Source organism: Phoenix dactylifera, chromosome 16 (genome assembly GCF_051530095.1).
Source record: "Phoenix dactylifera cultivar Ajwa chromosome 16, Ajwa_hap1_PhDact_Kaust_v1.1, whole genome shotgun sequence".
Lineage (NCBI taxonomy): Eukaryota > Viridiplantae > Streptophyta > Magnoliopsida > Arecales > Arecaceae > Phoenix > Phoenix dactylifera.
The window spans coordinates 23,417,836-23,430,706 of record NC_143205.1 but is presented as its reverse complement, the minus strand read 5'-3'; the positions used below and the strand labels follow the sequence as shown (position 1 = coordinate 23,430,706).

Genomic DNA, 12,871 nt, shown 5'->3' with positions numbered 1-12,871 from the left:
TGTCATATATTATATCTTGTTTTCAGACTGTCCATTTTCTGGTGGCTATTTGCAGGGGACCGTGCGGTATAAACGGCACACTGCAGAGGATCTTGGGTCCTACCAGAACAGTTCCCCCGAACAGGTCCTTTACGATGGAGTATCATGGACTTTAATTTGTTGCCATACACGAAGCATCGCCAAATCAGTATTTTGAGATGCGACCAACTTTCGGAGGTGCACATAATCGACGGCCCAAACCATCTTCCTCTTAGAAATATTATTTTATATAAAATACCTCGTGAGAAGATCAAAAGAAATTCGGCTGAACCGTCTCGCCTGTACCATTGCGCCTATAAATACTACTCAGAAAGCTAGAAGTACCGACACGAGAGCAAAGCCATAGGAGAAAGAAAGAAGAAGAATGGCCTCCCAACCAGGTCCCCTCACTCGATGGCCATGGCATAGGCTAGGAAACTTCAAGGTATTCTAAAATCTATCTTTAACTAATTATATGACTTGACTTCTCCACCTTCTCCCTCTCCCACCACCCTACTTCTTTTCTACACTGCGTTGGATACTCACCATAGCTTCTCCTTCCTACTGTTTCTCTGCTTTGTGCGATGGAAGTACGTACTGCTAGCTCCATGGGTGGCGCATAGCATGCACAAGTTCATGGCGGTCGACAGTGGGGAGCAGAGGGATATGTTTAATTTTCTCGTCTTCCCCACTCTATTGCTAAGGCTGCTGCACTCTCAGCTGTGGATCACCTTCTCTCGCTTCCAAACAGCAAAAGGCAAGCACAGGATAGTCGACAAAAGCTTGGACTTTGATCAGGTGGACAGAGAAAGGAACTGGTATGAAAAAATAAAGAACAACGCACTCTGTTTCCAGCGTTGCCTCTAGGCTTCAGTATTAGATTCCTTTTTTTTAGTGTTAGAGATGTCGTAGAGAGTGATGGAGGACTCTGGATGGCAGGGATGACCAGATCATTTTGACCGCATTGTTCCTGTACATGGTTAACATGGTGGTTCCAGGGGGTTCACATTTGCCCTGGTGGGAGACCAGGGGAGTGGTTCTTATCATTCTCCTCCACATGGGTCCTGTGGAGTTCATCTACTACTGGCTTCATAGAGCCTTGCATCACCATTTCCTCTACTTGCGTTACCACTCTCACCATCATGCCTCCATTGTCACTGAGCCCATCACATGTAAGGGCTGCTCTCTCTCTCTCTCTCTCTCTCTCTCTCTGTGTGTGTGTGTGTGTGTGTGTGTGTGTGTGTGGAAGTCTAATTAAGGGACGACCTTTGTCACACGTTGGAAGGCTAATTTATGGAAAGGATAAAATATGAATGATAATCTCATGAAGTTGGGTGATCGGCATTTTTAAACAAGAGAGTTGCTCATGGAAATGACAGATATATATTAGTTGTAGAATATAAGGGCTCGTTTGGTTCGCGGGAAGTATTTTTCCTCCTAGGAATATGATTTCTGGGAATCAGATTCCTAGGAAGAGGATACCTAGGAAAGTACTTTTGGCATGTTTGGTTAACCATGGGAAAGTCACAAATTTCCAAAGTGCTTATGTTTGGTTGACCATCCACTTTCCTAGGAAAGTTATGTATAATTTCTATTATGCCCTTAATAAAAATTAGGTCTTTAATGCCTCTTTAATGCTTCTTTAATGCTGAAGGGTCTTTTTGGGAAAAAAATAAAAAAAGAGTGATTCCCACCTCATGGGAAAGTAACTTTCCCATGTTTCTCATGGGAAAGACTTTCCCATGAAATGTGGGAATCATATTCCCATGGGAATACAACTTTCCCATCTCTCTCCTTTGAAAACTCCAACCAAACAAGAGGCATTTCATTACTTTCCCGTTGACCACACTTCCCCCCCCATTTTTCCTGCGAACCAAACGAGCCCTAAAAATCAGATAATTTTGAGCGCAAGAAATATAAAACCATTGAAAACGAACATGACCCAGACCGCTTCTTTGAACGCATTTATTTGCTATGTTATTACGGGACCAAGTCTAACCTAACATCTTTGCTCCTCTGTATTTAATGTTTTGATTTTTCTTTCTAGCTCGTGTTCCCATGTACTCTATCATTAATTATGAACGTTTAAGTTCTAATAGCATGAGATGTTTGGTGGCCTCCATATATGTATTTCTATTCTCTGATAAAGAATAACCTATTTTCTGGTAATTATTTTTTTCAGTCTATGATCATATGTGTGTGTATACATATATATATATATATATATATATATATATATATATATATATATATATATATATATATATATATATATATATATATATATATATAGAGGATAGTTCTTGCTTGCTGTCGTTCTGTTTACATGGACTCTTTTTATTAAATATGAACATTTTTTTGATTAATTACAAGGCTCGATCGAGCTTTAACAATGTGAACTTTTTAATATGGTGTGTCAAAAGTATGGTCTGTCGATCATTTTCTTATTAGTTCTCTTTTAATTGAAATGTTTATCTGCATGATAATTCTTACCTGTTCCTTCCTGACGGTGGCAGCTGTTATCCATCCATTTGCTGAAGAGTTGTCCTACTTCGTACTCTTCGCATTTCCTCTGGTGACCGCGGCATTAACTGGAACGCTGTCCATCGCTGCAGTTGTGGGGTATCCCATGTATGTCGACTTCATGAACTACATGGGCCACTGCAATTTTGAGCTAGTCCCCAAATGGCTCTTCGATGTCTTCCCCCCGCTTAAATACCTGATGTATACTCCCTCGTAAGTGTATATCATCCGAGCATTGGAACTATAAAGATTAGTTTCAGGTCCAGGACTCTCTGATCGCATATAAAAAATTGATCCATAGAGGAATATGGTGCAAAGGCTTGCTGAGATCTATATACAGGCTCCATGTCTTGATGCTGACATTTTAATGAGATGATGGTTTCTGCAGGTTCCATTCCCTTCACCATACACAGTTTCGAACAAATTACTCCTTGTTCATGCCATTCTATGACTACGTATACGGTACCATCGACAAGTCTTCAGATGAACAATACGAAAGATCTCTCAAGGGAAAGGAGGAGAGGCCTCATGTCGTTCACCTGACCCACTTGACTAACTTGCAATCTATCTACCATCTACGCTTCGGGTTCTCCTCATTAGCATCCAAACCGTATACTCCCAAATATTACATGTGGATTATGTGGCCATTGACGCTTGCATCGATGCTGCTGACATGGATTTATGGGACCGCCTTCACTGCGGAGAGGAATAGATTCAAGAAACTCATCATGGAAACAAGGGTGGTGCCAAGGTACATCTTCCAGGTAAGAACTGTAATAAAGTAGGCTTATTTGAAGGCTGTGATCTGGGAAAAATTTGGATTTGATGGGTGTTCTTTGTGCAGTACAAATCATCGTCTGAGAGAGACGCAATCAACACTCTGATTGAGAAAGCAATATTGCAGTCAGAAGAAGAGGGAGCCAAAGTCATTAGTCTTGGCCTCCTTAACCAAGTAAGTTGGCATGGATTTAAGGACGTAAGTAAAACACTGTGCATTGCTGCGGTGATTATTGTTACCTTTCAGAATCGCTTTCTTATAGATAAAAATAAATAAATAGCTATTGGCATATAGAAATATGCTTCATTTTGATGATCTTCTAACTACGGACAGGGAAGTGCGCTGAATGGATATGGTGAGCTCTATCTTAAAAGGAACTCCTTACTGAAGACAAAAATTGTGGATGGAACCAGCTTGGCAGTTGCAGGGGTTCTAAACAGTGTTCCCAAAGGAACTAACAGTATTCTGCTCGTAGGCAACCTTTCTAAGATGGCTTATTTCTTATCTTTAACCTTATGTAAAAGGGGAGTCCAGGTAGATCAATTAGTCACGGCACACCCTCCTCTCTTTTAGAGATTAATGAACATTGATTAAACATAGAAGTTATACTGCCGACCTACAAACAGCAAATTAACTTTGTTGTCCAACAGGTAGAGATGGTTCAGAAGGACAAATACGAGCTCTTGAAACTACAGTTGCCACCAGAATTGCATGGCCATTTGGTGCTCTCTGATAGTTACGCTAGTGAGGTAAAGTTTGATGCACCTTTCGGTTTTCTTATTATAAACGAATTTATGTAAACAATTCCGGTGATATTTTACAAAATTATGTCAATGTATTCTAACTACAGATGACTTTATTGATTGATCAGATGGTATAAAGTAGGGCTGAGAATTTAGTAGAAAAACCTTATCAAATCGGTAAATTACTTCTACTCGAGCAACTTCCCCGTAGCAACCATGTTTGATGTCTGAAAAATAAAGCTTTCCTGCGAAAGCTGAGCGAATCTAATGGCATGCTTTGAAAATGTTGAAACTAGTAAACAACGCAATGAAGACCCACAATTCATCTCCTCTGGAGTACATCTAAACATGAAATTGAATGACAAATCATTCTTCCTTGTATAAACTATCTGTCATTCTTCCTTGTATAAACTATCTGTTTGCAACATTTATGGGTAAAAATGGCGCAGTAATTAATTATAAGCTTCTGATTTAAGGAGGATCCATGGTAACATGTTTCTTAATGGATTCAGGTATGGTTAGTTGGAGATGGAGTGACGGATCAAGAACAACTGAGGGCCAGCAAAGGCATTCGTTTTATTCCATTTACCCAATTCCCTCCCAAGCTGGTTCGCAAAGATTGCATTTATCACTGTACTCCGGCAATGGTGGTTCCTAGGACCTATGAAAATTTACATACATGTGAGGTACATTTAAACATCATACATGCATGAGCTAGTCATGTTATACATGCACAAGATTTTTCACTCTTCAACAGCTAAATAATTTATATGGAATATTGGAAATTATATGAGCTTTTAGAGCTGCCTAACATAGTGAAATAAGATAAAAATCTATAGATATAATATAAGATCCGAGATAAGTAACGTGAAAGGTTGATTTTCTTCTTGATCGATGTGATGGTTGCGACTTTGACAAATGAGATCTTATAATAAAGAAATTATTCTCAAAAAGAATATTGGACTCCAAATTGGTGTCCAACTTAAGATCTACGAAAAGAGAATATCCAAATATGACATAATAGAGCTAAATCTTTTCTAAACATCTTATCATGTTTCATGTGTGAAATACATCTAATTTCTCCATTTCTTACAAATGTCTGTACGTGTTTTTTGCACGGCACTACCAGAATTGGCTGCCTAGGAGCGTGATGAGTGCATGGCGTGTAGCTGGAATAGTTCATGCATTGGAAGAATGGAATGGACATGAATGTGGTGACACTGTTACCGGCGTTGAGAAAGCCTGGCATGCGGCTCTTGCGCATGGGTTCCTTCCATTTCAGGGCTGCAAACTAGGTTAATATTAGAATAATATGTTCACTATTGAGTATATTTCCATAGCAAATACTATGTAAGATGTCATGTATATCCTGAATGGGGCTTGCTCGATTATATCTAAATAAACGAGCTGTTCTTCATTGTGGCAGGGTTTGCCTATGTAAACTTGTGTTACTGTTGGAATCTAAGCTTGTCTTGGTCTAAATCTTTCTTTAGATACTGTACGTTCAACGAGAGGTTTTATTCCCTTAGAAGCCGGAAGTAGTACGACCACTACTAGAACTACTCTACAAGAGGGATAGTAGTTCAAGACGTAGTATTTAATAAATTCTAACAATTTTATTCCACACAAGTGTCTGTTAGCTTGACTGATGACAGTGGTTGTGGGACGACCTAATATTATATTCTGCTAATTATAGAAGAACTATCAGTTTTTACTAGTCGGTCATGTATGGGAAAGGCACTCGGGGTGCAGGGTCTGGTTCAAACTCAAAAAAGTTGTGTGTGTAATTATTATGTTAGATAAAGGGTTATGTTTTAAAAGGACTTAATGTTAAACATGTTACCATATTAGACTGTTGCATATAGCCCCCTGTAATCCTGTATAAATAGATACTGCTAATTATAGAAGAACTATTAGTTTTCACTAGTGGGTCATGAATGTAAAACGCGCTCGGGGTGCAGGGCCTGGTTCAAACTCAAAAAAGTTATCTCTGTAATTATTATGTTAGATAAAGGGTTATGTTTTAAAAGAACCTAATGTTAAAAATGTTGCCATATTAGACTGTTGCATATAGGCCCCTGTAATCCTGTATAAATAGATACTGCTTTCAAGTTCCGCCCTACATGGCTTTAGCTCGCGTTTGTTTCTTATCATAAAACATGAGAACCAAACAAATGGACTAGAATATAACAAGAAATATCATATCTATGCAGGGTTGCTTCCTGAATTCTTCGTTGAAATCTGTAATAGCAAATATCATAACAGATTTGGTATTTCGAATTCTAATAGGTAGAACCTAATTCCAACTTGATGATGACTTGGATGCTCCTTTACTGGAACCATCGAGATGGCCCTTTATTTCCCTTTTTATTTGTTTTGTAATTTCCTCAACAAAATCCGGCATAGAAGCAAATCATCATGAACCTATGTCCAGTTTATCTATCTACAAAATGATCATTAGTTCTTTGCTTAAGTCAAAACACTTTTTCATTCTCCTATCGAGTATCCTAAAGAGCATAACATCTGTTTATGCTAATATTACCTTTATAACATTTTTTTTTTAAAAAAAAAAAATAGAATCTCATATTGAATTCTCGTTCGCCAGGACCAATACTTGGTCTTCTTCCTCCAACTCAAAATTATGGACAACAGCTAAAAGTTTGCATAAGTAGAGGATCTAAAAACTATTGTTAAGCAATTAAGCCGCAGATTCTCCATACCCAAATTCTGGAATATTACGCAAGGCTTATCTTCATGTCAGATGGTAGCTGTTTTGCAGTTACCATCCAAATTAAATTCAGCTCAAATTCAGGAGTACTTTTTTTTTTTGCCTTTTTCTGAGTAAAATAAGAGGTATATATTTTGGCAGTGCCCTGTCCTGGGCCATAAAAACGAAAGCCATCCTCGGCCATCGCACGTATCCTTTTTCCGTTTGGAGTTGAGCTTGGCGGGCTCGTTTTTTAGTTACGAGCAGCCTCTCTGGATTTTCCTGGTGGGGGGTTTTTTTTGACCCGGACCTGACCGAAAATTTAGAGGCATTGTTACAAAAAAGAAAGTATTTAGACCGGTGGGTTGGATAATCACCACCAGCCGAAGTCTGCAAGGCGTGTCCCGAACCGGCCCATCGGACCGGCAGCCCCTCGCAGTGATGAGGCATCAACCGTCTCCAAGCGTTCCAGCTCAATGAACCCACCAGAACGAGCGGGGAATCCCGCTGGCATCCTCCTCACCGTCTCCCTGTCTCTCTCTCCTTACCTCCAACGTCCAATTTCTTTATAGTTATGGGGACTATAGGGGATGGGTCCCATCCCTCCCTCCCCGACTCCCTCTTCCTCCTGTTTCCACGCACGCGCGCGGCGACCACCACCATTATTACCGCCACGCCGGGGCGCTGGGCGACCACCGGCGCCGCTGGAATGGCCCCCCCGATGGGCCGCCGCCTCCTCTCCTCGGCGTCCTTCGGGGAGGTGCGCTCGGAGGCCGACGGCTGCGAGCTCGACTGGCCCTTCGGGGGGCTCGACGCCGTCGACCGCGACGAGCTCCGCGAGACTGCCTACGAGATCTTCTTCACCTCCTGCCGATCCGCTCCCGGCTTCGCCGGCCGCTCCGCCCTGAACCTCTCCCCGGCCGACGAGGGGGCGGCGTCCAAGCCGGAGAAGGCGGCGCCTGGTGGAGGAGGGACCCAGATGGTGGTCAAAAGCCGGATCAAGCGCTCGCTGGGGCTCCGGACGAGGCGGGTGAGGGCCATGACCCAGATGGGCTCCGCGGCGGCAGGCGGAGGAGGAGGGGGGACCGCCTCGCCGGTCAAGGTCAAGCGCCCCATGACGTCGGCCGAGATCATGCGCCAGCAAATGGGCGTCACCGAGCAAAGCGACAATCGCCTCCGGAAAACCCTGACGCGAAGCCTCGTCGGTCAGGTTGGTCAAAATCTTCCTCTTTTCTAGCATAGAAAAAGGATGAGATCTTGATGCTCCTTTTGCGAGAAAGATCGAATATATCTCGATGCTGTATAATTTGTTGGGAGAAAACATGATGAAGAAATTTGCGTTCGATCTCCTTCTGTTTTCTTTCATCAGATGAACAAAAAAGTGGAGACGATCATCCTTCCTCTGGAGCTCCTCCGCCATCTCAAACCCTCGGAATTCAATGATGCGCATGAATACCACCAGTGGCAGCGCCGGCAGCTCAATATCTTGGAAGCAGGCCTCCTCTCGCACCCCTCGGTGCCTCTGGACCAAAAGAATGCCGCAGCAGTACGTCTCCGAGAGATCGTCCGATCGACCACGGTCAAGCCCGTCGACACGAGCAAGAACTCCGAGGCCATGCGAGCCTTGAACAACTGCGTCGGCACCTTAGCTTGGCGCAATCCTAATAGTTCTCCCATGGAAGCATGCCATTGGGCTGATGGCTACCCCCTCAACATTCACATCTATCTGTCCCTCCTCCGGTCCATCTTCGATCTCCGGGATGAAACCGTGGTCTTGGACGAAGTCGACGAGCTCGTCGAGCTGATGAAGAAGACGTGGACCACCTTGGGGATCAATAGGATGATCCACAATGTGTGCCTCACTTGGGTCCTCTTCGAGCAGTACGTCATGACCGGGCAAGTCGAACCGGACCTGATAACTGCAACACTGGCGATGCTGGTCGAGGTGGCCAATGACGCAAAGAGGCCCGATCGGGAGCCTGGCTATGTCAGGGTCTTGTCTGCCGCATTGGCTTCCATGCAGGGATGGGCGGAGAGGAAGCTTTTGGACTATCACCAAGGGTTCGAGGATGGTGCCGTGGGGATGATGGAGAATGTGCTATGCTTGGCTCTCTCCACCGCAAAGATGAGAACCGAAGACATTTCGTGCAATGAAAGCTCACCGATGCTGGTCGAGCGTCGCAATAAAGCTCCCAATAACTCATTCTCAGGGAATCGGGTTGATCGCTACATAAAGTCTTCTATCAAGAACGCTTTTACTAGGGTGAGTGGTCTCTCAAGATAGTATAGCTTCAAGTAACAACTAAATAATACTTTGATGAGGTTGCTGCTGCTGTCTTTAAATATATTGAATTCTTAACAATGCCTAAACCTAAAGCTCCGAATAGCATTAAATTTTAAAGTGTGATTAATAGTGCAGAATATGGCAGGTATAGTTGAGCTCTTATCAAGTTTTATTATATGCCGGTCGGTTCATGATATCATGCTTCATTCATCGAGCCGTATAACCATGAATCTTGGAGCAACGCAGGGTAGATGCGCACAGATATATGTACCTACATATACATAAAAAATATATGCCCGAATGGATGCTATTTTTACATGCATGGTAGAACAATTTTAGGAGGTTGCCAGTCCCACGAGAATCCTTTGTTGTCAGTTGAATTGTGAATCACATAATGTTTGCTTGTGATGGCAGATATTTGAGAATGGCGATGGGAGAGTCGACAGCATGGTTGTAGAAGTAGAAGAGGATCCGAGCGAGATTCTGATGCAGCTCATCAGAGAAACTGAGAACTTGGCCATGGTGGAGAAAGAGACCTACAGCCCCATACTGAAGAAGTGGTATCCAGTTCCAACCGCTGTTGCACTGGTGACCCTCCACAACTGCTTCGGCATCGTGCTGAAGCAGTACATCTCGAGGATCACTGGCCTGACCAACGAGTTGGTTCGGGTCCTTCAGACCGCCACAAAACTAGAAAAGGTGTTGGTTCAGATGGTTGTGGAGGACGCTGCGGATTGCGATGATGGTGGGAAGGGGATTATCAAGGAGATGGCTTCCTATGAAGTGGATACCATTATCTTGAATCTTATGAGGGCTTGGATAGATGAGAGGTTGAAGATTGGGAAGCAGTGCGTTAGCAGAGCTAAAGATAACGAGGTGAGTCCACATGAATCACTGGTGTTCATAGGAATCCTCGAATTGGGATAGCATTTGGACTGACTAATTTACTGTCTGATGAATGATGATCTTGGTGGTGGTTTTGTAGAATTGGAACCCGAAGTCCAAGGCAGAGCCATATGCACAGTCTGCCGTTGATTTGATGAAGCTGGCGAAGGTGACTGTGGATGAGTTCTTCGAGATCCAAGTTGCGGCACGCGATGAATTGGTCCAGGTCCTTGCCGATGGTTTGGAAGCCCTGGTCCAGGAGTACACTTCATTCGTTGCTTCATGTGGTAAGTGACTGATGATCCCAGTAGTTAAGCTACTACAACAAATTTCTGGATGGGTTCGTATCTCACGAAAATACAATAGGCTTGCGGGTTTCGCATGGCAAATCCTATGACAGAACAAGACTAGCACCACTACTCTGGGGTTCAGCTTTCTGGTTTATACTTAGAGACAAGGTCTTTAGATGTCATGTTTATCTAATCCGTTCTTGCACTTAGCAATGGAGAAAGGATAGATGTTTATTTTTTCGTTCGACCCATTAAAATTTAATAAAACAAAATTCAGGCTTGAACTAATAAATTTGCGTACAAGGACTCCCTGGTGTAGGATTTACCGATCTGTTCCATTTGGTTTTGATTATCTGGTACAAATTTATGTTAATTATGATTCAAATGCTGATATGAATAAATCAAAGTGGATTTGGATCCAATGTTGCATGAAACTATTCCAATTCTAAATGGACATGTTGCAGGCACAAAGCAAACCTACGTGCCGGCGCTGCCCCCACTGACTCGATGCAACCAGGACTCCATGCTCCTCCAGTTGTGGAAGAAGGCCGCCGCCCCCTGCCAAGCCGGCATGGACCCCTGCACCGTCCCCGTCAAGGCGGTTGGCGGCGGCGGCGGCGGCGGCGGCGACCAACCCAACAAGCCCCGCTCGTCCACAAGCCGCGGCACCCAGCGGCTCTACGTCCGACTCAACACCCTCCACTACATCCTCGCCCTCCTCCACTCCATCGACAAGTCCCTCTCCTTCTTCTCCCGCGCCGGCCACTCCCCCTCACCCCGCAGAACTCCCCTCGGCAACCACCAGTGCCGACGCCGTATCATCGCCCCCACCCACTTCGACCTTGCCCGCACCGCCATCCATGCTGCCATCCTCCAAGTCTCCGAGGTCGCCGCCTACCGCCTCATCTTCGCCGACTCCGCCTCCTCCTTCTACAACTCGATCTACGCCCACTCCGTCGCCGAATCTCGCATCCAGCCCACCCTCCGAGCGCTGAAACAAAACCTGAGCCTCCTCGTGGCCGTGCTTACCGACCGGGCGCAGCCGGGGGCCATGCGAGAGGTCATGAAGGCCTCCTTCGAGTGCTTCTTGACTGTTCTATTAGCTGGCGGGCCTGCTCGTGCGTTCACGAGGTCAGACTACGAGATGGTGGTGGAGGACTTCGGGAGCTTGAAACGGGTCTTCTGCTCGTCGGGGGAGGGCCTGGTGGCGGAGGAGGTGGTGGAGAAGGAGGCGGCACCGGTGGAGGCGGTGGTGGCACTCATGGGGCTGCCGACGGAGCAGCTGGTGGAGGATTTTAGCATGATGGCATGCAAAGCGGGCGTGGGGGGCGCAGGAGGCCAAAGGATACTGCCGATGCCGCCGACTACTAGGAAATGGAACCGCTCGGATCCGAACACGGTGCTGAGGGTGCTGTGCCACCGGAACGACGATGCGGCCAACCGCTTCTTGAAGAAGACGTTCCAGTTGCCCAAGAGGAGATGAACAAATATATGTCCATGTTGTTGCACCAGCGCTGATCCTTCCGGAGATTGGTCTGTGGATTCTCTGACTCCAGCTCGAAGCTAGAGCTAATGGATGTCTTTTCTGTGTAACGAAGTAGAATGGAAGGAGGGAAATGGGTTGAGGGTGCTTTGTCACGTTGGTGTTCCTCTGGGATGCTTGATCCTAATTCGGTGATACTCTTATGATCGGATTTTTTTCTCTTTCAGCAAAAAGAAAATGAAAGCGTATATTACAGAGCAATGCTTTAAAATTCGTGCATTGCAGAGCATGTAGCTCATAGGGATTTCTTCTTCAGCAACACCCTCGCTTCGAACCCGGACCTTTTCCCTGGGTGCCAACCAACTCACCAAACAGTTAGAGCAACACAGGAAGCAGTGGAGGACCTTTAGGATAGTTCTCCACAATCCGAGATGAACAAAGAGCTGAAATTAATTCTGTTCGGAGTCAACTGTATGCCCGTTTAAGTTTGTGGCTACTCTTTTTTTTGAATTGTGGAGCATTTATTCTATCCTTGCCCGTTTAAATTTGGGAAGCTCTTTGTTGCAGGTATGGCACACAGTCTACTTAAAAGAGACAGTAGACTCCGAACTTTCCAATTTCTAAATTAGTTTGTCAGGCAATGAGGAGAGGCTGAACCTGCTAAGAATATCAAGGAGTCTAGTTTGCTCCAACCTCGCCTCAGAGGGAATAGAAGTGCGACAACTGAAGTTCCAAGAGAGGGCTCTGGGTTTAAAAAAGTCAACCATAACTCCATGTTTCTTTCTGGAGAAACGATATAAGATGGGAAAGAGGATGCAGAAGTAGAATCTGTTAACCAACAGTCCTTCCAGAAAAGCATAATTGGATATGTTTCATAAGAGAGGAAAAGCAGATGAGATAGCGCGCCAAATGAAAGGGCGCTTCTTTTTGGCTTTCTTCAAGAAAAAAGTCTCAAACTTTTTTCTTACAGTAGAGCCAAGAAAGTCGGTTCTTCCAAACACCAGCTTCATTATTAAGGAACCTCCAGGTCCTCCACTCCCACTTAGCAAGCAAGGCCAAAGATTGAAAGTATTCAAATTTTTGATACCGAGGCCATCTTCTTCTTTTTCTGTTTTTTAAGACAAACCTCGCTGCAGTTTACATTACAAGAGATGCCATGC

The 12,871-nt window shown here is 44.5% G+C and overlaps 2 protein-coding genes across 2 annotated transcripts; both read left to right on the top strand.

The window, feature by feature from the left end:
- The first annotated feature begins 186 nt into the window (after window positions 1–186).
- Window positions 187–5,544, top strand: LOC103699030 (very-long-chain aldehyde decarbonylase GL1-6-like). The gene is made up of 10 exons (XM_039114988.3): window positions 187–463; window positions 610–836; window positions 958–1,190; window positions 2,535–2,754; window positions 2,930–3,305; window positions 3,386–3,493; window positions 3,653–3,853; window positions 3,970–4,068; window positions 4,575–4,748; window positions 5,192–5,544. The coding sequence occupies exons 1-10, from the start codon at window positions 404–406 to the stop codon at window positions 5,360–5,362; spliced, it is 1,869 nt and encodes a 622-aa protein (XP_038970916.2). The 5' UTR covers window positions 187–403; the 3' UTR covers window positions 5,363–5,544.
- Window positions 5,545–7,299: 1,755 nt separating this feature from the next.
- On the top strand, window positions 7,300–12,240 carry LOC103711839 (protein unc-13 homolog). Its single transcript, XM_008798131.5, has 5 exons — window positions 7,300–7,979; window positions 8,139–9,032; window positions 9,468–9,929; window positions 10,039–10,225; window positions 10,693–12,240. Exons 1-5 carry the CDS (start codon window positions 7,344–7,346, stop codon window positions 11,709–11,711), a joined length of 3,198 nt encoding a protein of 1,065 aa, XP_008796353.3. The 5' UTR covers window positions 7,300–7,343; the 3' UTR covers window positions 11,712–12,240.
- The last annotated feature ends 631 nt before the right edge of the window (window positions 12,241–12,871 follow it).